Source organism: Molossus molossus, unplaced genomic scaffold, assembly GCF_014108415.1.
Source record: "Molossus molossus isolate mMolMol1 unplaced genomic scaffold, mMolMol1.p scaffold_m16_p_24, whole genome shotgun sequence".
NCBI classification, from domain to species: Eukaryota; Metazoa; Chordata; class Mammalia; order Chiroptera; family Molossidae; genus Molossus; species Molossus molossus.
This window is the reverse complement of record NW_023425360.1, coordinates 4,678,948-4,704,523: the sequence shown is the minus strand read 5'-3', so window position 1 is coordinate 4,704,523 and position 25,576 is coordinate 4,678,948. Positions and strand designations below refer to the sequence as shown.

The 25,576-nt window shown below is 49.2% G+C and overlaps 2 protein-coding genes across 2 annotated transcripts; one reads left to right on the top strand and one right to left on the bottom strand.

The window, feature by feature from the left end:
• Window positions 1–4,418: 4,418 nt before the first annotated feature.
• On the bottom strand, window positions 4,419–14,290 carry MRPL46 (mitochondrial ribosomal protein L46). Its single transcript, XM_036278093.1, has 4 exons — window positions 14,069–14,290; window positions 12,003–12,189; window positions 9,858–10,031; window positions 4,419–4,796 (listed from the first exon to the last, which is right to left on the bottom strand). The coding sequence occupies exons 1-4, from the start codon at window positions 14,288–14,290 to the stop codon at window positions 4,546–4,548; spliced, it is 834 nt and encodes a 277-aa protein (XP_036133986.1). The 3' UTR covers window positions 4,419–4,545.
• Window positions 14,291–14,537: 247 nt separating this feature from the next.
• On the top strand, window positions 14,538–25,214 carry MRPS11 (mitochondrial ribosomal protein S11). Its single transcript, XM_036278099.1, has 5 exons — window positions 14,538–14,706; window positions 20,394–20,492; window positions 22,659–22,788; window positions 24,011–24,076; window positions 24,830–25,214. The coding sequence occupies exons 1-5, from the start codon at window positions 14,642–14,644 to the stop codon at window positions 24,935–24,937; spliced, it is 468 nt and encodes a 155-aa protein (XP_036133992.1). The 5' UTR covers window positions 14,538–14,641; the 3' UTR covers window positions 24,938–25,214.
• The last annotated feature ends 362 nt before the right edge of the window (window positions 25,215–25,576 follow it).

Here is a 25,576-nt window from a genome sequence, read left to right as displayed (position 1 = left end):
GGGACCTCCCAGTGCAGCCCTCAGCTGGACCTATCCCTGAGCCTGCAGGGCCGCACCTACTCTGTACCCCTCTCCTGGGGGCAGAGCGGTCTCCTCCTTCGCGTCCTGTGGTGTTGAGCACGGTTCCAAGGCAAGTGGGAGGAGACTGACAGCCCCAGGGACTGGCTCCCATCCAGGCTTCCAGGGAATAGGGAAGGGCGGGGGCCGAGGCGGCCCGAAGGTTTCAGGCAAGCAGGCTGTATCTCACCGTGTGTGCTTGCAGCCTAGAGCTCTTAATGACCGGATTGCCGACCTTTCTGCTGCGTTTCTTTTTCCCCTGCTGGGGTAATAGAATGGGGCAGCTGGTCTACTCCGTCTTTAGTGCCCCAGAAGCCTGTGCCAACAGTGGCTCTGGATTTCCTGGCCCCGGGCGGGGAGGGGCTGACATGCCCAACCAGTTGGATGTGATTAAGGGACTGACCCGACACCCACCCATCTTGCGACTGGCTGATGGAATGAATCCACTGATGTCCAAATTGCCCCCGCCCCTTGTCAAACAGGTCAGAAACTCCTAGTTGCCACAAAATAGGGAACCTGGCAAAGGGAAGAGTGGGAGATGTAAACACTAAAGATGATACAGCGGAATTCAGGAGAGCTTAGGAGTCCAAAGGCTCCGGAAGGGGGAAACATTTACTGCGTGTTTATAACAGCCATGCACAGTGCTAAGTACTTTCACATACATTATCACATTATCTGAGAAAGAGTATCATCCGCATCTTACAGACGAGAAAGGGGAAGCTAAGAAAGGTTAGCAACCAGCTTTGTACACAGATCAGAGTTCACATTCTGGCCCTGCTGCTCACTAGCGAGTTACCCTGGGCAAGTTCACCTCTTGGTCTATGTTCCCATCCAGTGAACAGGAATATCGATAGTGAGACGCTGGCCCTGCCGGTTTCGGTGGAAATGGATGTTGTAGGTACGGGCCCTAGCACTCAAGGTCACACCACTGTTGCTAATAGTGATCGTAGTTGTAACCTGCTGAAGATCATAAAGCAGATTAAAACCCAGGTTTTCTGACTCCCAAGTTCAGTACTCACCGGGAAAGAAGCGATTCACTTCATTTTTTTTGTTGTTGTTGTTTAGTTATGGCCCTGAGGCAGGCTCTGCCCAAGAATTTGAAGGTCCAGTTAGGTATAGGAGCTGGACTAACGGACAACTCGTTGTCCTATAAAGTGCTAAGTGGAGAAGCACACACAAGGTACAGACGTGCCCAGCAGGAGGAAACTCTTGAGGATAAGTTACCAGGAAAACAAGTTAATATGAAGAGTGGCACTAGTTTCTCCATAGAACCGGCAAAAATGAAAAACAGAAAATCATTTGGGAAGGCAATGACCGGGTGGGGGCTAAACTCTGGAGGAATCTTCCAGTGAGCTGGGGGGGCCAGGGGTGGAGGGGTCTGCTTTATGTGTTACACACACCCCAGTGGCATTTCTCAGGGGGCACACACACAGCCCAAGCCGCGTTCCCTAGCCCATCACACACGCTGCCCCTGCCCTCTGCTGCTTTCCTTAAGCTCCCCCTAGAGCACAGAGACCATCACCCCTGTTCCCTGGCGGTCTTCTCCCGAAGGACACACTAGAAACAATTTTCCGGTCATGTCCGGCAGCCAGTGGAGGCTGGCGGACACTCAGCACACACAGGCATTTCTACGATGATGCCGGAAAAAACTTACCTCCAGAATTCTGCAAATTCCCACTCCGAAGAGAACAGGGCTTCTGGGAAAAGGGGTTTGGGGGAAGGCCACCTACAACCTATAGAATTGCCAGGGCACCGACGAAACAGAGTCAAGCCCACTGATGATGCTGACGCTGGTTAAGCCCCCCTGGCGTGTGTGCGGGTCCCTCGCGGCCTTACATCCTGGGCCTTCACTCTTCTTCCTGAGATGCGGGTCCACGTGACCCAGGACTGGCCTTCATGTTTCATAAAGCAAAGGGGTGAAGTATCTTTGCGGTGTCCACCTAGCCGCTCAGTGTACCAGACAGCCTAACACAGTGGAAAGGTGCACAGTGATTCTCGAAGCTCCTAAACCTGCCACTCCTTGCAGTAAAGGGAGGCGCTCCTATAACATTTGGGGCTTTTGCCCTGGCCGGTTTGGCTCAGCGGTTAGAGCGTCGGCCTGCGGTCCGGAGAGACCCAGGTTTGGTTCCCGCTAAGGGCACGTACTGTGGTTGCAGTTTGTCCCCGGCCCTGGTTGGTCGTGTAGGAGGCAGCCACTCGATGTGTCCCTTTCACGTCGATGTTTCTCTCTCTTTCTCTCTTCCTCCCTCTCTCCCTCCTGCTCTATCTCAAGATAAATGAAAAAATTTATATATATATTTCCGGCTTTCTTCTTAAGGTAATCCATCCTGTCCCTCCCTGGTCACTTGAAAATATTGATGTTCCGGGGAAAACCTCACAGACACTGACCTAATTCCGGGTGATCCTGGCACCATTTCTGTATTTACCAGTTGTATACATGCTACTTCCCTTTAAAGAAGCAACTTTGTAACAAAACAGACCATCTTAGGAATGAATGGTTACTAAGACTCCAACCTGTGGGCTTTCCCTCCACACCCAGCAAATTTCAGACACCAGCTAGTGTCCTGCAGTTCAACTCAATTCTGACGCGATCAACCTGGAGAGAGGGTCAGTCAGGTCCCATACATTCGAGGTTCAGTCCCACCAGACAGCCCTTCACTCCGGACGCCAATCACACATCCAGGTTATAAATTGGAGATGCCCCATGAACCCCTCCTTGGGTTTGACTAAGTTGCCGGAGCGGCTCACAGAGCTCAGAGAAACGTTTTACTCACGAGATGACCGGTTTATTACAAAAGGACGTAACTCGGGATTGGCCACATGGGAGGCGCACAGGGCAGGGGTGGGGCCGGAACCCAGCCCCCATGCCCTCTCAGACTGCCCAGCCCCCATGCCCTCTCAGACTGCGCCACTCCTAAATCTCCACGTGCTCACTAACCCGGGAGGCCTCCAAACACTGTCCTTTATGGTTCTCAGGGAGGTGTCGTTGCTATAGGCATAGTTGATGAGAGCACTGACCACTGGTGACTGAACTAAATTCTCTCCCCTCCCGCCTCCCTGGAGGCCAGGGGGTGGGTGGAGAGCTCCATCCCTCTAATCACGTGGTTGGCTCCCCTGGTTACCAAGGGGCTTTCCAAAGTCATGTCATTAAGAGACCTTGATTGCTCAGGAAATTTCAGGAAATTTCAAGGGTTTAGATGCTCCCTGTCAATGAATGGGGAAGAAAGTCAAATATTTATTTTATTCAAGATATGAGTCATGAGAACAATCAACCTCGCACCCAGGTCGTCCCTTCCCGTTACGGGTGAGTGGTTCCTGTGGTGAATACATAGCTCATTCACACAATTCACACCAAGACCCAGGGACAGAAATGCACCCCTGGTCCTAGAGCTGCCCTCGCCTGCTCCTACTGCCCAGGCTTCAGGCCAGAAGTGCTGCTGCCCACCAAGCCGGCAGCCTCGGCCAGAAACATCTCCCGTCACGAGGGGGAAGGAGGGGAGACCAGGACGAGGCACCGCAGCGTTGACCCCAGGAGGAAACGTCCCCGATCCTGCAGAACAAGAGGCTGCACCTGAGGCAGGAAATCCCATTTCACAACCGTGCGTGGTACAGGCCAGCCTGTTGAACCCGGAAGGATGCCTGAGGGGACCCAGGACCACAGACTGGCTACTGGAAGCGCACTGGGCACACAGAGGGCCGTCTGAGACCCTCCCTCTCTTCCATGCATTTAGCGAATGTTCATGAGTGCCTCCCACATGCCAGGCGCTGGGACCACTGGGACCCAAGAAATACAGTGAGGGGTCACGGGCCCCAGACCGGAGGCAAGGGCTCAGCACTCTCCTCCTGCATCATCAGCGCCGGACGGGAGGACTCGCAGCCAAGTCACACTCAGCCGTGATTCTCCACTTGATAAATGCAGAGGATACGCTGATGTGCTCATTTCACATGGCTGTTTGACATGTGAGCCCATTCTATTTAAATATAACATGGTTTAAAAAAAAAGGAAGAATGAGAGAAGAGAGAAGGAAGGAAGGAACTATTCCCTAGACTACGCTGATACACATTCACATAGCAGGTAGAAAGAAAGGGAGTAACAAAAGGGAACTTGGCCTAGAAAGCTACACAGAACGAGCTTGGGTTCCCAGTGCCTGGAAGCCCTCACGGCAAACACAAGGCGTTTAGAAGTCCGATGCATTTCCCTCTGCCCTCTCTTCCGGCCCAGGAAGCCAGGTGAGCCACTGCACTGTAACGCGACACTCGATTACCAGCCTGGGGAGAGGGGAAAGACACCCTGGGAGCCGGCCCTCCTCCCCGGGAGCAGCCAGTGCTTCTCAAAGGACAGATCAGCCGAGACCCACACGATAAACTCGTTTATTTCTCAGAACTCAGTATGCTTCTGGATATTCCCTGCAGAGATGGGGCAACCACAGAACGTCCCTGGGCCCACGTGCAGACTGTCCGAGCGTTGTCCAGAGGAAGTCCAGTCCATCAGAGGTCCAACAGAAACCTCCTAACCTGGGCCAGGTATTTTGGTTTCAAGTAGTCACCCAGCTCCTCCTTACTGACCCACACATGATGGCCCTTCTTCTCGGCCTGGGAAAAGTCTCCAGTTAGCAGTAGTGCTTTGAAGAAGAATACTTTGGCCCCGAGGCTACTTTCTGTCCGTATTGCCTGGGGGAACTTGAACTTGTAGTGGCCACAAGGTGCATTTCCCAGGAACTTGGCTTCCATGTTGTTTTCTGAGGGAGGAGGGGAAACAGAATTGCAAGATGAGGACACACCCACCTGTCGACTCTGGCTCCCACAATCTCTGAGAGAGTGATTTCCGGCCAAGGTAAAAGCAATCCTTGGGAGTGAGGACTGGGGTCATTCCTGAAGAGCCGATTCCCTGGGTCCATTCAGGTGCCAAGCTACTGCTTTCAGACCAAAGTCAGCAATGCAGCCGACACCCCACCTGGGAATCGGAGCACCGAGCGTCTACACTCTCCCCATCACCATCTGCTGGTGAAGGACCAAGACACTTGACATCTGTAAAGCAAAACTCATCACACTTTTCAAGGGAGTGTCTCACAGAAATCACGGAAAGGACTTATCTGACTTCTGTAGTGAAAACATCACAACCAAAGTTAAAAGACAAAGACAGATCGATAATTTCTGCAATGTATAACAATAGCTTTAATAATTCCAACCCAACATTTCAAAGGATGGGGAAATGATGAATTATGAAATGGCATTTGGAAAATTGGCAAGCTAAACAAGAAAAATAAAGTTGGATCTCCGCTCTCAGATTGATACCGTACAGATAAAAGATTCAACAGAAACTTTAAATTTTCATTAGAAGTTTATTCATTTTAGATGGTGGTTTCATAGATATTTAATATTTTAATTTTTCCATATTTTAAAATTTTTCATTAGAGAAAAAGAGACCATAGAGTACTTTCTACATCATTTTTGAGAGAGGAAGGCCTAGCCAAAACACAAAATTCAGAAATAAAATTGGGAAAAAAAAAGATATCCATTTACATACAAATTAAACCTTTCTTCAAGGGAAAAAAACAAAAAGCATAAAAAAGTCAGACAAAATGACAAACTAGAAAAAGTGTTTCAACACATTCAATAGAGAAATACCTTAAGGTATAAGAAGTACTTAGAAATCAATGAGGGGAAAAAACAACACAAATATAAAATAAAAAAAAAAAGAATGGGAAGCTCACATGAAAATCAACATCAATGACTTGCAAACTCACTAAAGTCTGCTCAATCTTACCGGGAAAGAAACACAGATTAGAAAAAGGACACGTTAATACAAAAGCTCACAGCCTGAGCTGTGCACGGCTCACCGGGCTAAGGAGAAGGGTCTCTTCTCCAAGGGAGTGAATCAGTGCAACTGCTACACTTGGCAAGAGTTACTGATTTTACCTGGACACACCCTTTGACCTAGCAACGCTGCTTCTAAACTACCCTCCCAGACACATGTACTGGCCGTGTGAGCCAGGATGAGAGTACAAGGATGTTCACTGCAGCTTTACTCATAAAAGCAGCAGACTGGCAGCAGACTCATAAAAGCACAGTCCGTACATATTACGAAACAGCTGGTGCTCAAGTGTAAGCTACGTCTTCGGTTGAGACGATTAAAGGCTCTACATAAGAGGAGAGAAAGGTATGTAACTGAACAAATATACTCCGACGGTGTGGGCAAAGGAAAGCTAAAATATGTGTTTGCCATTTCTAAAAGCATACACAAAAATCTGTTAATGGTGGTTGCCTCTGAGAAGGGAAAATTACTGAACCTGTAGTACATTAACTAGACACTGATAATTCTTCACCATATACAATGAAATGACTTTCTCAATATTAAAAAACACCACCACGCCCTGGCCGGTTTGGCTCAGCGGTTGGAGCGTCGGCCTGCGGTATAGAGAGACCCGGGTTCGGTTCCCGCTAAGGGCATGTACCTCGGTTGCAGTTTGTCCCCGGCCCTGGTTGGTCGTGCAGGTGGCAGCCACTCGATGTGTCCCTTCACATCGATGTCTCTCTCTCTCTCTCTTCCTCTCTCTCCCTCCCGCTCTATCTGAACAAAAAAAATTGAAAAATGTCCTCGGGTGAGGATAAAAACAAAAAAAAACCAAAAAAAACCCACCACCAGCATATGCAATACAAAATGTAAACAGTGGGTGTCTGTGAGCGGTGGGATTACATTGGTATGTTTCTTCATACCTTTCTGAAAGTTCCACTTAATTCAATGGATACATATCACTTTCCTATAATCTGGGGGAAATGGATTAAAAAATAATCAAATCAAGAAAATAAAAAAGAAACCATTCATTACAAACATGAGCAAAGAAACACAGGCAGTTCACAGAAGAAGAAATACAGTCGATAAACATGAAAAGATGGTCAATCTCACTAGCAGTTAGGAAAATGCTAACCCTTTTTACTGACTAGATAGGCAAAAATTAAAAAGAGACTGTTTCATGTTGGTGAGGCCTAGACAAACAGGCCCTCCTTTACACCACTCCTGAAATTTTCAAGTTAGGGACATTCTGCAGGACCCCCAGGCAGTACCTATCAAACACCTGAATGCGGCTACCCTCGCCCATTAACCCCGCCCCTCGGAATCCCATCTTGCAGAAGCACACGGACAGTGTGGTGCCAACTGGGAGTAAAGGAACGGGCTTTGACTTTTTTCATAAATATACGTTTACACTGCTTGAGCTTTTCTTTCCCATTTTAATAATTTTGCAGTAAATCAACGTATTTTATGTGTACCTATTTTTTTTCTTTATTTATTTTAGAGAAAGAAAGGGAGAGGGGGAGAGAGATAGAAACATTGATGAGAGAGAACATTGTTGGCCGCCTCCTGCCTGCCCCCCACTGGGGATCGGACCCACAACCTGGGCATGTGCCCTGACCAGGAATTGAACCGGCGACCTCTTGGTGCCTGGGTGGACATTCAACCACTGAGCCACACCAGCCGGGCTTGTGTGCACCTATTAAATGCAGCATATTTTCATGTACTTCCTTTCACATTTACTTCTGGCAGGGGAAGGTTAAAGGAGAGCGGTGCAGCGCCGAGCTGGAACACGGGCGGTAGAGCTGACTAAGCATGACTCATGAACATTTGAAGTCAGGGGAGCTGAGCATCTGAAACAATGATCCTGGCAAGAAACCCAGCTGCAAACTCCCATGTCATGGCTCAGAAAACCGAGAGCACAGCAAAGGTCCCCACCCATTCCCTTCTGTCGTGCTACCTCTCCTGCAGGCCACACAGGCCCCTCAAGGGGAAAGGTCAAGGGGGCACACACTGGCGGCTGACATTTCGTTAGCAAGTACTTAAGCTGGTAGCGGGGCCAGTAAAGAGGTTGAGCACTTATACTGCCAAATCCATCTTCTCAAAACCACTCAGCAAGTCCCTCCTCTGACGCAGGTGCTTTGCTGAGAGCTGAGATAATGCAGAGCAATGCATACTGCACATACCTTCAAGGGAGTCCGAATTCCGGCTGGAGAGGGAAATGTGTTAATAAACAATTCCAGAGCAGCGGAATAAGCGAAAGCATGTTCTCCACTAGGACATCATCTCCCAGGGAGCAGGAGTAATGTCCTGTTCGGCACTGTGGCCTCACTGCCTGGGCAGTGCCAGCAAATGGAAGGCGCGGGGTCAATGTTTGCTGCATACACGGAATAAGGACACATACAAGTGCAATGGGAGCCTACAGGGAGCAGTAGCTCTCTCCACCCACAGGCCTGGAGTAGGCTCCACCACAGTATGTTTAACGAAGGAGTTGAGTCTTAAACACTGAGCAGTCAGACCAGAAAGAAGTAAAAGCATCCAAACGGGGCCAGCATGCGTTAAAGCCGAGATGCATGCAAGACCACGTTATTCAAAGAACGCAAAAGGGTTGCTAGGTTAGAACCTAGCATTAATGAGGCACCATGGAAGACTGATGAGCCCGGGATCAGAACGAAAAGGATTTGTGGGCCATGCCTGAATGTCTGAACTTTTACGGGCAACCTTATGAGGCTCCAGGCAGAGCAGTGACGAGGGATTTGTGTCTACGCTCATTCTGGCAGCACTGAGGGCATGACACAAAACAGGAAACTTATTTGGAATCTATGTCATTAGCCCAGTGTAATGGCTCTCAACCACTGATTTCGCTTCCCAGGTGTCATCTGGCAACATCTAGGCACTTTCGGTTGTCACATTAGAGGGAATGGGGATGGGTTAGCAACGCTGGCATCTAGTGGGTACAGGACAAAGATGCTGCTAAACATCCTACAATGCACAGAATAGGGCCCACAAAGAATGCTCTGGCCCCAAATATCAATAGTGCCAAGGCTGAGGAACCCTGGTAAGAAGTAAAGGGGTCAGAGCCAAAGCAGAGGGAATAAGGAGGGAAGTATTTAGAACAGACCAGGTAGAATTTACCGGCGTCAGAATGAGCTCAAGGATAACTGAGGCCTCTGGCTGACTGACTAGGGAAGTGGTGGTGTCAAAGAGCAAGAGCAGGAAGAGAAGCAAGCTGAGAGAATGGCAGGAACATCCATGTTGAATGTACAGCTGACCCTTGAATAAGGTGGGGGTTAGGGGCACTGACCCCGACACAGCTGCAAATCCATGTATAACTTTTGACTGCTCTAAGACTTAACTACCAATAGCCTACTATTAACCAGCAGCCATACTGGTAACATAAACAGCCAACTAACAAACATTTCGTATGTACATATATTATATACTGTATTCTTACAATGCAGCAAGCTAGAGAAAAAAATTATTAAGAAAATCTTAACAAATACATTTATAGTACTATATATACTTACTGAAAAAATCCTCATTATGATTGGACCTGCGCAGTTCAAACCTGTGTTGTTCAAGAATCAATGTACATGCCCTGGCTGGTGTAGTGTAGTAGTGGTTAGAGCACCGGCCCTCGCACTGAAGGATCGCAGGTTCGAGTCCCAGTCAAGGGCATGTACTGGGGTTGCAGGTTCGATCCCTGGCCCAGTTAAGCACATACAGGAGGCAACCGATCGATGTGTCTTTCTCACATTGATGTTTTTTATTTTCTCTCTCTCTTCCCCTCTCCCTCCCTCTCTTTTTGCCCTCTCTAAAAATCAGCACAATAAATATCCTCGGATGAGGATTAACAACAACAGAAAAAAAGAATCAATGTACTAAATTTAAAAACCTCAGTGGGACAAAGATGGACTCTCACCTGATCTCAGGAAAATCCTTACCTTTAAAGTCATCCTCACAGTCAGCCTGCAAATTCTCGTGGGTTAGAGGGCGGCAGGGAACTCACCTGAGAGCGTGGCCAGGGCTCGCTCAGCTGTTCCTCGGAGGGTCTCCCCAGGCTGCCACTCTGCCTGGGGCAGCATCCAAACATCCTGGTCTCCAAGCTTCTCTTTGACCAACAGAACAAGGTTCCTGTCTAGCTTCCGGTGTAGTGAGGTTCGGTCATTCTTTTTGTCAGCTTCTGCAAAGAAGAGGGGGTCAGAGTAGACAAGGTAAATGATCTACCAGAACCAAGGAGATTAGAGCTTCACAGTCTTCCTTTGAGGTAGAGCCACAATCCTTGCTCTCAAAAACATATGCACTCGATTCCCTGATTTGTAGTTTAGCTTTCCGCAATTTCAGTTACTCACAATCAAATCACAAATGGAAAATTCCACAAATAAGCTATTCATAAGTTGTAAATTGTGCACCATTCTGAACAGCATGATAAGATTGTGCACCATCCTGCCAGGGACATGAGTCATCCCTTCGCCCAGCGTCTGCACGCTGTGTACACTCCCAGCCCACTAGTCACTTAGCCATCTCAGTTATCAGATCAACTGTCCCAGCATCATGTGCTTACGTTCAAATAACCCTTATTTTACTTAATCATGGCCCAGAGCACAGGAGTGGTGACGCTGGCAATTCAGATATGCCAAAGGGAAGCCATAAAGTGCTTCCCATAAGTGAAACGGTGAGTACAATACAGTAAGATAGTTTGAGAAAGACAGATCATACTCACACAACTTTTGTTACAGCATATTGCTATAATCATTCTATTTTATTATTAGCTATTGTTCATCTCCTACTGTGCCTAATTTATAAATTAAACTTTACCATAGATGTATGTGTATAGGAAAAAACATAGCATATTCAAAGTTTGGTACTATCCAGTTTCAGGCACCCATGGTGTGTGTGTGGGGGGGGGGGCACTTATAATTTATTCCCTAAAGATAAGGGAAGATTACTGTAATCCAGTAACAACCCTAACCCATCTCTCTAACTCTGACATCTTTCAAAGTAGAGTCTCACAATCCTGAGGAAACTAAAATATAAGAGGAAACCAAAAGTTGAACTTCTCCTTTGAAGAACGAACTATAAATCAAAGTAGAGTCTCACAATCCTGAGGAAACTAAAATATGAGAGGAAACCAAAAGTTGAACTTCTCCTTTAAAGAACGAACTATAAAGGATTTTGAGCCTTTGAAAAAGAAGCAACACTCATACTAATTCAAAACTTACTACTTTACTGGTTTTGACACTATGACTGACTGAACTAGCCCCCACTTTCTCTTCGGTATTCCTCTATGAAACAGGGTGAGAAAATTAACCCCCTGTTTTAGGAGGCATTTCAGATAAAGCACAGGGAACCAGTGGGAAAAGGTTTAATATTTCCCTCTCTCAGTCCAAACAAGGAGATAAATTCAGATAACATTAATAAAGTTTAACTGAGAGAGAAAAGGCTATCCCAACCTTACTTCGCATCAAAAATAACATAAGCCTTGCCCTGGCCAGTTTGGCTCAGCAGATCGCCGGCCCATGGACCAAAGAGTCGCAGGTTCGATTCCCGTCAAGGTTGCGTACCTCGGATGCGGTTGGTCCCCAGCCCTGGTTGGGGTCATGCAGGAGGCAGCCGGTCAATGTGTCTCTCTCACATTGGTATTTCTTTCTCTTGCTCTCTCTCTCACGTGTCTCTCTCACATTGGTATTTCTTTCTCTTGCTCTCTCTCTCTCTCACGTGTCTCTCTCACATTGATGATTCTTTCTCTTGCGTGCGTACTCGCTCGCTCTCGCTCTCTCTCTCCCTCTCTCCCTCCCTCCCTTCCACTGTATCTGAAAATAAATGGAAAAAAAAAAATAACATAAGCCTTAAACAATTATATCAGGAGCAGATGTGAGGAACAGGAAAAAATTTATTTTTCTCCCACCTGAAAAATGTTTTATCATCTACAGTTATCTGTTACTTAAAACACAAAGCAGGGTTAAGAAATTATCCTTTAGCCCTAGCCAGTTTGGCTCAGCGGTTGAGCGCTGGCCTGCGGACCAGAGAGTCCTGGGTTCAGTTCCCGCTAGGGGCATGTACCACCAAAAAAAGAAAGAAAGAAATTGTCCTTTGTTTGGGAACCAAAATACTACTCCCCCTTTCCTCTTACTGGCCTGAAAAGACCACAAACCTGTTATGCGAGCTCCAGGTTTGAACTGCTGGAATTTCTGCTCCCACATATCCTCCAAATCCTGTACCAGCAATATATTCTGTTCATCTTCATCATCATAGAGGTCAGCTTTCCTTTTTGCCAGGCGCTGGGCTTCATCCAAAGCACGAAGCTCATGGTCTGAATACCGGCTTCTCTCTATCTCAATCTGAGACAATTAAAAGGACCAAAAAACAGAGGCAGAATAAAACAGAGCTATAGCACAGTGGACAGGCTCAGAAGTTTACCATCCAACATACTAAGACATACAATCAAAACACCACAGAAAAAAATCAGAGAAGAAAAAGGTCACCTGCACTTTGGGCTTGAATTACGTTTACTAAAATGTTACAACGTGATTGGAGGTCAACATGGCTAATGACAGAGGACTGGGACAGGCATGTCTGCCCACTTACCACACTCCAGTCACGTCAGTCTTTGAGCAGAATCTCAGTCACCATGGACTTCCCTGCCCCATGGAGTTTACAGGTGCCGTTCTTTCTCCCTAGTTTTCCCTCTGGGAGATTTCCTACTTCTCCCTCAGATCTCAGTTTAAATATCACTTTCTTGGGAGAGATACTCCTTGAAACCTCCCACAGAATAAAAATTAGATGTTCCTGTTAAATTCTCTTACAGTACTTTGTGTTTACCTTTACAACACTTACCAGACTCTGCAATTATATGGTCATGTCATTATTTGGCTACTGATTGGCCCTCCTCCACTAGACTTAAGAACTCTGAGAACCAGAGTCATAACTGTCTTCTTCACACTGCATGCCTAGCATTTTAGCACAATGTCTGTACAGGTAAGTGCTCAACGATTATCTGTCGAGGGATTAATGAAAGCACTTGCTGAGAAAAGTAATGCACCAAGTAAAAAGTACTGAAGTGAAGTTCATCGCTCTCAGTATCCAAGACAAAAACATTTCAGATTCTAGAGAAGCATACTTCGGTCACTATCTGCGGGAACTAAAGACCCTCACAGCCACTACACCAAGTTTCTGCCCATGTTTCCTCTTTCGCCTCCCACACAAACAGTCCTGGGAGGCAAAACAGGACTGCCTTTATCACAGGCCTCTTACAGATGGGCCGCTGCCTTCTCCTAACACTCATCACATCAAAAAGACTCTCCTCGCCCTGGCCAGTTTGGCTCAGCGGTTAGAGCGTCGGCCTGCGGTCCGGAGAGACCTGGGTTCGGTTCCTGTTAAGGGCACGTACTTCGGTTGCAGTTTGTCCCCGGCCCTGGTTGGTCGTGCAGGTGGCAGCCACTCGATGTGTCCCTTCACGTCGATGTTTCTCTCTCTCTCTCCCTTCCTGTCTCTCCCTCCCGCTCTATCTGAACAAAAAATGGAAAAATATCCTCGGGTGAGGATAAAAAAAATAATAATAAAAAATAAATAAAAAGACTCTCCTCTTGCCCGGGCCAGGTGGCTCAGTTGGTTAGAGCGTCTTCCTGTACACCAAAAGGTTTCCGGTTCGATTACCCATCAGGGCACATACCTAGGTTTCGGGTTTGGATGCCCAGCTCGGGCCCTTACAGGAGGCAACCGGTTGATGTTTCTCTCTCAAGTCAATGTTTCTTTTCCTCTCTCCCTCCCTCCCTCCCTCTCTCTAAAAATCAATAAAATAAAATAAAAAATCCTCGGATGAGAATCTAAAAAGAAAAACATTCTCCCTCACTCTCCCCCTTCCTTTTCTTTAAAACCTCTCCAAAGTTCCTATGCTAGAGACTTAGTCCTTCTTGTCTACCACCGCTTCCCTCGCGTGTTGAATGACAAAGGAGTGTCTTCGCAGAGTTGGCTAAGGTAACAATAAAGGCCAGTGAAAACCAACTGCCTTTCATGGGACGCCTGCTGCGTCGCACACCAAGCCGCTCAGGTGTGCGCCCTTGTGCCGGTGGGCAGTGCCCTGGAGTTCTGAGGAGTGAAGGAACTTGTCCCAGGTCACACTACGCGGTGCCAGAGCCGGGGGGAATCGAGCCCGGGCCCGCGCGCCTCTCCTGGCGCCCGCCGGGCACCCCGAAGCCGCGAGCTGCAGCTCAAATCTACCTGCTGCAGCAGAGCCGCCATCTCTTCCTGCAAAGGGGTCAGCGCCTTCGAGACCACCGGGGGCCGCTGCAAGCACAGCGCCCCCAACAAGCGCCAGGGAGGCGCGCTGCTCGAGGGTGCGGCCGCCTGGGTCAGGCGGCGAGCACGCAGGTTAGCCGCCCAGGGCGAAAGCCGCCAGCCCCTCGCCAGCGCCAGCACCGCTCGCCTCGCCGGCGCCGCCATGTCTGCCCTCCCGCGATGCACCGCGGCCCGCGGCCCGGGCCAATCCTACGTTCCCACAAGGCCGCGCGGGGACAGCCGGGGGAGGGGGGAAATGCCGTCCCGGGACGAACCATCGCAGCGCGGAGGGGTGGGCGCCGATCTCGGGGGAGAGGTTAGGGGAAAGGGAGGAATTCTGCAGCTGAAAGCCGCAGTGATGGTTATTTATCGTAGAGCAAATAAATTGGGGGGAAACACTTAACGGGCTTCCTGGGAGGAAGCAGATGCCTTTGCCCCTGGACTCTGGACCCCCCCCTCACCGGCGCTCATGGTGCTGGCGCCGCGGACGGGAGCTCTCCGGGGTCAACTCCAGTCATGCACGTCGTAAGGAACGTGGGGTCTCAGCTCTTGCGGCCCTGGGCCTGGGCGCCCCCGAGCAGGTAAGAGTGGAGACCGCCGCCGGGAGTACGCTCCTGCGCGTGTCCCCTGAGCCGCCGGGCCGCAGTGGGCGGCAGGCCTGGGCCTCAGCGAGCTCTCCGTCCCGCAGGGCCGCGGCCCGGGCGCCGGCCGCCCCCGTCCACACGGGCGCCCCGCCGCCGCCAGACGCAGAGGCCAAGCTGGAAGAGAAGACGGAGGCTCCGAGCCACGGCAGCTTCAGGTGAGGGCCGCGTGGGTCCAGCCCTCGGGGGACCGGAACCACCGCCCCGAGTCTGAGAACCAGTGGATCCCCGACCCCGCCACTTGCCGCCGGTGCGACAGGATGCAAATCAGCCCCTGAGCCTCCGTTTTCCCGACACGGCGGGCGATCCCGTCGGACTAAACACACAGAGCGGGAAGGGAGAGGGGGTACACTGTAGCATGGATCGTGGCCCACTTTTTAGAGTTGGTCCAAGGTCTAGGGAAGTTCCTGTGCTCGGCCCTGGGAGCGGCATGTGCCTTCCACCACCGCCACCACCTCCCTGTGCTGGGACTTCCCGTCCATTTAACAGACACCTACTGAGCCTACTACGTGCCAAGCACCAATACAAATACAAATACAAAACATCGTCTCTCCCCACAGTAGGGAAGACACATGCAGACGTCTTCACCATTATCTAGTCAGTAGTATGCTGGAGGTAAGAACTGGTTTGCAAGTATATACGAAGGAGTGTCTGACTCCTGAGGAAATCAGGTAAAACTGCGGAGAAGAAAATGGGGAGCTGACAACTGAATTGGATGGGAGTTCAGCTGGACACGACGAAAGGGGTTGTTTCAGACAAAGCTAATGGTTGGTGTAAAAGCACGTGGTGTGAAAGGACATGGTGTGTTCAGGTGTGTGCGCGATGGCAGATGAAGTCAGCGAGACAAGAAGGAATCAATGCCGAGGGTCTTGTCTGTAACGGGGGCTTGTACATGTCCCCACTGTAGGCAGTGGGGAGCTTCTAAAGGAGTTTACGTCAAGGCTCTATTCTGGTCATTCAGCCTTGCCAGACACTGTTCAGGGTGTTAGGGACACACTGGTGACCACACACACACAAATCCCTGCCCCCACAGGACTTGAGGGATAGCAAATATGAAACAAGTAGAACATGGGAGTATGACCGATGTTTATAAGTAATAGCACTAAGGCCAATGTGGAGTGAGGAGTAAAATAAGGGGGGAAGGGGTCAGGGGTCTAGCAGATATGCAGGGCTACGGGAGGTCATCATCGTCAGAACTTAGCTTCTCCTCTGAGATGGGAAGCCACCAGAGAATTTTGAAGAGGGTTGACACAATCATGCTTACAGTTTTCAAGAGTCCCTTTGGCTGCTGTGCTGATATTGAAGACTGTTGAAACAATACAGACAAGAGCTGGCGGCTTGGACCAGAGGGACAGCTGTAGAAGTACTATGGTCGGACTGATACATTTAGAAAGTGGAACCAACGTGATTTGTTCATGGAAGGTGGAAGAGAAAGAGCAGAATGAAGGAACCCTAAAAGTTTGGGCCTAAACAACTAGAAAGATGGAGTTGTCATTAAGCTGAGGAAGCCTGTGGGAACTTGCAGTTGGGTGGCTAAGTTGGAGTTGCTTAATTAGCATCCACGTGAGATACAGTGTTGGCTATTAGAAATGGAGTTCAGGGGACAGATGTGGCTCACTCACCATAGATGATGATGACACTAGATCATCAAGAGAGTAAATGTAGATAAAGAAGAGAAGTCCAACGACTGAACTCTAGCCCGCTGACATTTACAGATTTGGCAGATGAGGAAGAATCAGCAAGAGAGACAAAAGAGAGGTAGTAAAAAAAAAAAAAAAAAAAACAGAAGAGATTTTAAATGTGGTTCAAGGGCAAAGGGCAGTTATGTCAAATGCTGCTGATATGACAGGTTGATAGGCTGATGACCAAATTGCTCCGTGCATTTAACATTGTGAGTTGGTCGGTGACTTCGACTAGAGCATTTTTGGAGGAGTTAATAGGGGCTAAAGTCTGATTGGAGTGGGTTCCAGGAGAACAGAAGACAGGAAGCAACAGCAGGTACAGTCAGTTCTTTAAGGGGATACTGCTTTATGGGTGGTACGGAAATGGCAGTAGCTCAGGGAGGCTTTGGGATCGAGAGGGTTTTGTTTGCTTTAGGTTGGAGACATGACAGCATCTTTTGCTGACGGGAAAGCAGAGGGGAAAGAATGATGATGCCAGAGCGGAACATTGCTGGAGTGATGTCCTTGAGAGGCTAGCACACAAGTGGAGCATCATAACAGGAGAGAATGCAAAGACCGCGGGCACAGATGTCTGGTAGTGGGAGCTGGAAGAACTTCTGATTGCTTCTGTTTCTCTGTGAAGGTCATCAGCTGTCAGTGAGGAAGCAGGTTTGAGGAGACAAAAGAAGGTAGGACATAGTCTTCCAGGAGACTGGATGGATAATTGAACGGGGGATGTGCTATATGATTGCCAGGCAGTACTGAGGACCTCCTTGATGTTAGAAGTCATTCACAGAAAGCAGTAGTTCTCAATCGGGTGATTTTGCCTCCAAGGGGACTTTTCGCAATGTCTGAAGACATTTTTGACTGTCGCAACTTGGGAGACATTAGGTAGTGGATAGAAGTCAGGGATGCTGAGTGTGCAGGACAGCCCCCCACAACAATGAATTATCTTACCCAAAATGTCAGTAATGCTGAGGCTGAGAAGCCATGATACAGGGAGACCAGTTGGCATTGCTGTGTATTTTTTTCCAGCCAGTTGTACAGGTGCACGCACGGGCTCAGAGTGCTGGAGAGATGGATTTAACCAGGGTTAGGGGTTTGCCAGGAGGTACAATGAAATGGGTTGGGGGGAGTGAGGGCGCGTGCAAGGAAGTGATTAGTGATCATTGGCCATGAATTTACTTGAGGTCAGGGCAGAACTGAAAGAAAGCATCAGGGGTGTGAGGGGAAGTGAAAAGCTGATAGAATCAATGGGATTGAAGGTTCCCAGTAGAGGAAGCCAGTGGGTGTGCCAGGAGGTGGGGGCCAGATTCCTGGAACCTAGGTTATGATGGGGCTGCAAGTATGGTAATGACAAGGGCTAATCACCACGGGAGTAAGTAGCCGGGGTAGGATACAGGATCGTTGGAGAAATGGAAGTCGAGAAACAGAAGCCAAGGTTGGAATTGGAATGTTCTTAACGAAATCGTGTGTGTGTGCGTGTGTGTGTGACAACAGTAGTGGTCCATGACTTATGACCTTTGTATTTTTCTACATTTATCTTCATTTCTAAAAATTACCTGTAACCACCTTTAGAAAATGGTTGAGTCCTGGCCTGTTTGGCTCAGTGGTAGAGCATCAGCCCGCAGACCAATGACTTTTGCGGGTTTGATTCCAGTCAAGAGCATGTATCTTGGTTGTGGTTCATCCCCAGCCCTGGCCGGGGTCGTGCAGGAGGCAACCAGTCCATGTGTCCCTCTGACATCAATGTTTCTCTCTCTCTCCCTTTCTCTCCTCTATCCCTCCCACTGTATCTGAAGATAAATAGAAAAATATCCTTGGGCGAGGAGTAAAAAAAAGAAAAGGAAGAAAATGGGTTGAGCCCAGCTGGTGTGGCTCAATGGCTGAGCATCAGCCCATGCACCAAGAGGTCACCGGTTTGATTCCCGGTCAGGGCACATGCCCAGGTTGTGGGCCCGATCCCCAGCGGGGGGTATGCAGGAGGCGGCCAGCCAATGTTCTCTCTCATCAATGTTTCTATCTCTCTCTAAAAATCAATAAAGAAAAAATTTTCTTTTAAAGAAAGTGGGTTGAAGACCGCGAGGCAGGGCCTTCTCCTTTGGGAAGTAGAGCTGCAGCTTACCCAGCCGAGGTCCCAGCACCTGCCAGGCTTGTGTCGGGGCCATTTCAGTTGGGTTGGCCCCGGGCTCAGCCAGTTCTCGTGCCTGAAGCACACAGGGCAGTCGGCCCTCCTCGACGAGCCTCAGCACGGGCGGCCCGCAGCCAGTGTCGGCCCTCCCCAGCTGCACAAGAGCAACGCCACAGGCGCCGGCCACTGTACGTTTCCCTGCTCTGAGGACGGGGACGAAACAGTCCCATTCTGGCTTCTGTGGAGTGAGCCATTTGTTCATTTGTACAGTGGACCTGGGAGGTTTAAAAGCCTCATATTGTCCATGCGTTCAATTAAATGGTTCAAGTTCTGAGTCCTTCCTAGTACAAAAACGTTGCTTTACTGTTTTTAATTACACTTTCCATCTCAGTGTGTAGGCTGATAGGCCAGGAGCCGGCTGAGGCACTCAGTCATCTCTTACCATCAGGCCTAACAGGAAAGAATACACTTGTAACTCTTGAATACCACTGTGTTGTTGTTTTGTTTTTTAAAAATATCTCTAGGAAAGTAGGTAGGGCTGAAGGGAAGACTGTTCTCAGATAGGTGTATTTTCTAGACCTAAATCCACTGTATTTCATGACGAGGGAGGGTACAAATACAGATCTGATTTGCACGTGTAGGCAGAGTGCAACAGCAGGTTCACTCACATCTCAAGTGCTTGATGACAACTGTGTGTGTTTGAATAAAAGAAAGCCCCGCATGGCAAGCAGAGCTCTGGACAGAGGCAGGCCTCCTAGGCCCAAGGCCGGGCTTCCCAGCTAACCCTGTTCCCTGATTCCTACCTCAGTTTCTCCACCTGAAAATGAAGAGTACTGACCTAGGATAGCCAGAGAACAGGTTGGCTCAGATAGCAAAAGATCTTGTATTCATTGCAGTGTCTGGGCCAGTGTTCTCAACCCTGAGTCCACACATCATTCACCTGGGGCATTTTTTAAAATATGTTTTTATTGATTTTTTAAGCAAAAGAGGAAGGGAGAGAGAGAAACATCCATGTCAGAGAGAAACATCAATCAGCTGCCTCTTGCACTCCCCCTACTGGGGATCAAGTCTGCATCCAGGGCACGTGTCCTGACCAGGAATCAACCAGGACCTCTCAGTCCGTGGGACGACACTCAATCCACTGAGCCACACAGGCCGGGCCACCTAGGGCATTTTAGAAGTAAGATTCCCAGATCTACCCAGAAGTCTGGAGTGGAGCTTACCCATCACAGTAACAGGTGCTTCTGCTGTTCAGAGAGAGAACCACTGGTCTAGGGTAGGGGTTGACAAACTACATCCCATGGGCCAGATCTGGCCTGTTGCGATAAAGTTTTATTGGGACAGCCATGCCCATTGACTGGCTGTTGTCCACGGCCATTTTTTTGCACTCTAGTGTCAGAGTTGCAACAGAAACCTCATAAAGTAGTGAGACAAGATATCTGCAGACAATGAAACAAGAATAGAGGTTTAACTTTATTTTTTAAATTGCAGAAAGCAGATCCTACAGAGGATTAGGAGGACTGATCTGTTGCATCAGAAGGGACAAGATGGGTGGGAGTGTGGGCTGTAACTTCCTCTAGCAGAGAGTCACTCCATGTGTCTAGAGCCAGCGACGAGGACTAGCTGCATGCGCAGTGCTCCTAGCTAGGGCGCCAGCACCAGGACTGAACGGGAATGGGGGGGCAGCTACCTCAGGAGCAGGTTTGAGGGGAGGGGGCTGCTGTTTTTCATTGAGTTTGTCTGTATTGTTGGATTATTTGTAACTATGTGATGGATTTCTTTGAATTTAAAAAAACATAATGACAATTTTACATAAATGTTCATTCTGATTGCAGCATATACCCTCCAATTCCAGGACAGGAGAGCTCCCTGAGGTGGGCAGGAAAGAAATTTGAGGAGATTCCTATCGCACACATTAAGGCATCCTACAACAAGTAAGTGGGGTGGGGAGCACCTGGCGGGTCTCGGTGGGCTCCTTTCCCCTTCACCGTGGAAGGGCAAGGTGGCCCTGGGCACCTGCTGGGGGCGGGGAGCCAGAGTGCCACATTCTACAGGTGGTGCCAAATCACGTGTTCTTTGTTTTGCGAAACCAGCTTCTGTCTTTATAATGTTCATTCAGATTTCATGAAAATGTGGACTGGGTTAGGCTTATCCTATTGATAAGACTGGCTTTCCTACAAACACGTGTCGAGGGAGTTCCCAACTGTGTGTTGGCAACAGAGGCCTTGCTGACATTAGTGACAACTTTGCAGGCCAGCCACCCCCACCAGCTCCCCCCTGCTCCGAGGTGGGTCAGTGTTTGGTCACAACCTGCCCCTGCAGCAATTTAACAACGATACAAGAGAATGTTGGTAGTCGCAGACACAGTGTGGGGCACAGGAAAGATGTCATAGGATTCACTCAGCATCCATAAGTGGCTGGAGCCCACTCTGTAGCTCCCTGTTTGGGCTGTCTCAAGATCAAGCAACTCTCTTGTGCTTCTGTTCAGTGTAGAAAACCCAAGAGGCTGTGGTAGGGAAATGGCAGCTGTAGCCAGGCCAACAAGCAGATGGCGCCAGCCCAGGGCTGACTCCATAACTGCTCCTCCACTTCCCTCTTCGCCGGGAGTTCTCCAGACCAGAGACAGGGTGATGATGGCCAAGGGGAAATGGAAAGCATGTCTATGGATTTCTAAAGTTATTCTTTTAAAAAAAAATTTTTTTTGTTTATTGATTTTAGAGAGGAAGGGAGAGGAGAGAGAGAGAGAAACATCGATGAGAGAGAACATTGATTGGCCACCTCCTGCATGCCCCCCACTGGGGATTGGGCCCACAACCTTGGCATGTGCCCTGACCGGGAATTGAACCAGCGACCTCTTGGTGCACTGAGCTACTCCGGCTGGGCAAGTTATTCTTCATTTTAAAAGTTAGAGATGATGCCCTGGCTGGTTTGGCTCAGCGGTTGGAGCATCGGCCTGTGGTCCAGAGAGACCTGGGTTTGGTTCCCGCTAAGGACATGTACCTTGGTTGCAGTTTGTCCCCGGCCCTGGTTCTGTCGTGCGGGTGGCAACCACTCAATGTGTCCCTTTCACATTGATGTTTCTCTCTTCCTCTCTCTCCCTCCCACTCTATCTGAAGGAGTAACATAAATAAATAAATAGAGGTGATTAGTAAAAATGTTTCACTTATTTTTAAAGAATTGATCATGAAATGGAATGTTATAAGCATTTGAAGTATCCATTAAGCCCTGGCCAGTTTGGCTCAGCAGTTAAAGCATCAGCCTGCAGACTGAAGGGGGGGGTCATGGGTTCAATTCCAGTCAAGGCCACATACCTGGGTTGCAGGTTTGATCCTAGGTCCCTATCGAGGCTGTGGGGAGGCAATCAATCAATGTGTCTATCACATTGGATGTGAATTAATAATTATTGAACCTGAGTGATAGGTCCATGGGAGTTCATATACTATTCTGTTCACTTTTGTATATATTTGAAATTTTCCCTAATGAAGAGTCTTTTTCTTAATTAGCTGGTGTATAAAGCATCTAAGCTTAGGGGAAATGCCAGGCGAGATCAGCACACCTGGTGTACACACTGGCTACAGGAAAGGCTCTAGGAGATGTGCCGCCCTCATTATGGAACTTACCTTAGCCTGCTCAGCTGCCATTGCAGAGCACCACAGACTGGCCTGAACAACAGGCATTCGTGTCTCAGGTTCTGGGGATGAGAAGTCCAAGGACAGGTGCCAACATGGAAGGGGAGGGGGCTCTCTGGAGGGCACTAAGCCCATTCATGAAGGCTCCATCCTCGTGACCTAGCTGCCTCCTAAAGGCCCCAGTTCCAAATACCATCATATTCGGGGTTAGGGTTTCAACATTAATTGGGGAGGGGGGTCACAAACATTCAGTCTGTAACAACTCTCTTTAGATTATATGACTTGTCAGTTTTCAGTGAGGTTTAGGGGTGATTCTGACCTTCCTAACACCTCCTGTAAACGTTCAGAAAACATTCCCTGGTGAGCTCCAAGGGAAAGCAGCTGACTCCTCTCTTTCAGGTCTGTAAGGGAATATAGGTTAGCGCTCTCTGAAGTCCTGAACAGTCCTGTTTACCTTCTGTGCTTCCCCAGCACACAGATCCAAGTCGTCTCTGCTGCGCACCAGCCCCTCGCCCGCACTTCCTGCGGCACTGAGGGGTTTCGGAACGCCAAGAAGGGCACGGGCATCGCAGCACAGACAGCAGGCATAGCTGCCGCGGCGGTGAGTTCTTTCGGCCCTCTGAAATGCGCTCCCCTTTCTGCATGGCTGATCACTGGTGACAGTTCTCCACGAACCAGCCGGTCAGAAGCCATGGGGTATATGCCAACTCCTGTTTGCTAGCTGAACACTGGGAGCAGTTTGAAGAGGTCTGTGTGAAAAGGCTTCCCTTTTCTCTTCCTTTTAGCTTCAGGAGAAGTGAGATACTGTCTTCCAGAAGACGTTAACAGCCAGGTGCTGAGGCTTATCAAAGCCTCCTTCATTTAAAGGCCAGTGGGGTGGGGTGGGGATTGGTGATAAGAGTCTCTTTGGGAAGATATGGTGTGGTGAAAACCCTCATGCAATACCAATTCGAGTGTGAGCTGTTGCAGACCTTTCTAGAAGCAGGTCAGCCCTGTGCCACTATTGGTATATTTATTGAGCATCTATACACCAGACACTACACTCATTATGTTGAATCCTCAGAAGACCCTCGGTACTATCCACATTTTTGAGCCAGTTCAGATACAGTGTACAGCTTGCTTAGAGCCATGCAGTCCTGTTAGCTCCCAGCACTGAACCCACGTTGGTCTGGAACCAAAGCTCATACACTGTGGCACAGGTTCTGACCAACCAAACTATTTCCTAGAGGAAACCCTGGACCTTCAAACAAAGCTCAGCGCCCAAAACTATTGATTGCTATGTATTAATGATCCCCAAAATGTGCTGTCCACCGATGGGCAGATTGTATACCCTTAAAAGAAACATGATGACAGTGGTTTCTGCAGGATGGGTTCTGTGGCATCTGTGTGTTTTCCAGTTTCCATCATGATGCCTTTTGTAAACAAGAAAGAAAAACTTAACTATTACTAAAGATTTAAAATGATAACACTTTGTAAGTGGGTATTTAAGCTCAGCTTTGAAGTCCAGGGCTCCTCCTCATGGTCTGAGATTCTGAGAAAAATTTACCCATCTGAGAAAAATCGGAGCGATATTTAGAAGTTTCCATTAGGTGGCAGTGCTGTCCTGGGCGAAAAGGGATCACAGTTGACTAAATCTGTTTCTCTGCTGGTCTCTGGCCTGCACTGGCCATCTGGCCTGCATTTCCTTCCTGTCTTCTGCCCGTCTACATTTGTGGGTGCCTTTTCCCTGGAGCTCACAGCCCTGTTGCTCCAGGGGGCAGTAGCTAGAGGTGTGGACGTAGCCGTTCTCACTGGGGCACTAACCACTTGTTGCTCCTCTCCAGAAAGCTACAGGGAAGGGTGTGACCCACGTCCGCGTGGTGGTGAAAGGCCTGGGGCCGGGGCGCTTGGTAAGTGGCAGTGACTCTCCACGGGATGGGCACTTGTTCCTTTAGTTAGACAGACGGGTCTTGAGCGCAGTATAAAGAGAGTGGAAAAGGGCCTTGTAGTGGATTTCCATGAGGGCTTGAAGTTTCTTTCCGCTGTTCTTATCATCTACTGAGCTTCTAAAAGCAAACACAGACCACTTAGTTGAATTCCTCAGACATTCACTGGGTGCCTGCTGTGTGCCAGACACTGGGAATAGAAAGGTGGTCCCTGGGGACCATCACAAATGGCTCCCTCAGTACAGACTAGGGGGTGCAGTTGTAAAGCCTGTGCCCCGGGTGCTACCAGCCCATTGGGTATGATCAGGAAAGCTTCCCCAAAGAGGTAACAATTCTATTGACTTTTCAAGAATAACATGGTATGTCCAAGTGAGGGGGACATTCCAGGCAGAGGGAAGACGTAAGGAAAGCTGCAGGAGTGTAATGCCCAAGGTCTGTCAGGGTTTACGGGGAGTCTCTGTGCTCAGATAGTAAAGCACAGTGGGAAGCAGCAGGTGACTGCGGAGCACAGCACTGAGCACCTGGGTGACAGGCTTGGTTGGGAGACCCTATGAGTAGAACAGAGCTGGGATTATAGGTATCAAGGCCAGTGAACCTCTGCACTCTCCTCCCCACCCCACCCCACCCCTCCCCCTGCTCGCTCTCCGAGCCCTGCTGGGCACGCTAGGTCATCACTTCTGGGACCAAGCCTCCTACCGTTCCTTCTGTTCCCTCCAGTCTGCCATCAAGGGACTGACCATGGGGGGCCTGGAAGTGATCTCAATCACAGACAACACCCCCATCCCGCACAACGGCTGCCGCCCCAGGAAGGCTCGGAGGCTGTGATGGGAAGGAAGCCTGCACCTGAACCTGACCTCCAGCCCTGTGGCAAGCACAGTCAGAGCTCCCTCCAGAGGTTTGCTGGGGTGCTTCCGGCAGTCAGGGACGGCTCTGCCTCCTTCTGTGGTGGCCTTTGCCGTGCTTCTGATTGGAGATCGGCGTGTCCAGAAGTGAAGACATCCCCTTGGACACAAGGGGAGCCACAGGAGCTGCTATGGCCCGGACCCCAACCAGTAAATGCTGCCCTGCTCTAAAAAAAAATAAAAGAACGTGTCTACCACCTGCAGTGAGTTGTGAGTTTTTGCTTCCAGATTTGCAAACAGTGCAAACTTTCTCCTGAAAAAGATTTTGAGTTGAGATGAACCCTAGATTGAAGGGCTAAATGTGAATGTGAGCTGCTGTTCACCAGACACCTTCCTCTTTGTTCCAGATATTTCTTCTTTAGACTCTTCACCAAGGTTTCCAGAGCTCATAGCAACTTTTGTTAACACCTTTAATTTGGCCCCAAGCTGAGAGCGCGTAGCCTCTGGCTCTGGAGCACTCTGGCGGGAACGAGGTCACCCTGGGAGCACACTTCCAGTCTGCCCTTGGCTTCAGCAGTCTCAGCACCCAGGACTGAGGGACCCTAACGCAGGGGGGGTAGAG

Coding starts and splice junctions, on each gene's coding strand:
- MRPL46 (XM_036278093.1), bottom strand. CDS start 14,290: ATGGCGGCGCCGGCGAGGCGAGCGGTGCTGGCGCTGGCGAGGGGCTGG. Junction 12,190..14,068: donor TGGCGGCTCTGCTGCAGCAG/GTAGATTTGAGC, acceptor TAATTGTCTCAG/ATTGAGATAGAGAGAAGCCG. Junction 10,032..12,002: donor ACCTGGAGCTCGCATAACAG/GTTTGTGGTCTT, acceptor TCTTCTTTGCAG/AAGCTGACAAAAAGAATGAC.
- MRPS11 (XM_036278099.1), top strand. CDS start 14,642: ATGCACGTCGTAAGGAACGTGGGGTCTCAGCTCTTGCGGCCCTGGGCC. Junction 14,707..20,393: donor GCCTGGGCGCCCCCGAGCAG/GTAAGAGTGGAG, acceptor TTCTGATTGCAG/CATATACCCTCCAATTCCAG. Junction 22,789..24,010: donor CAGGCATAGCTGCCGCGGCG/GTGAGTTCTTTC, acceptor GCTCCTCTCCAG/AAAGCTACAGGGAAGGGTGT.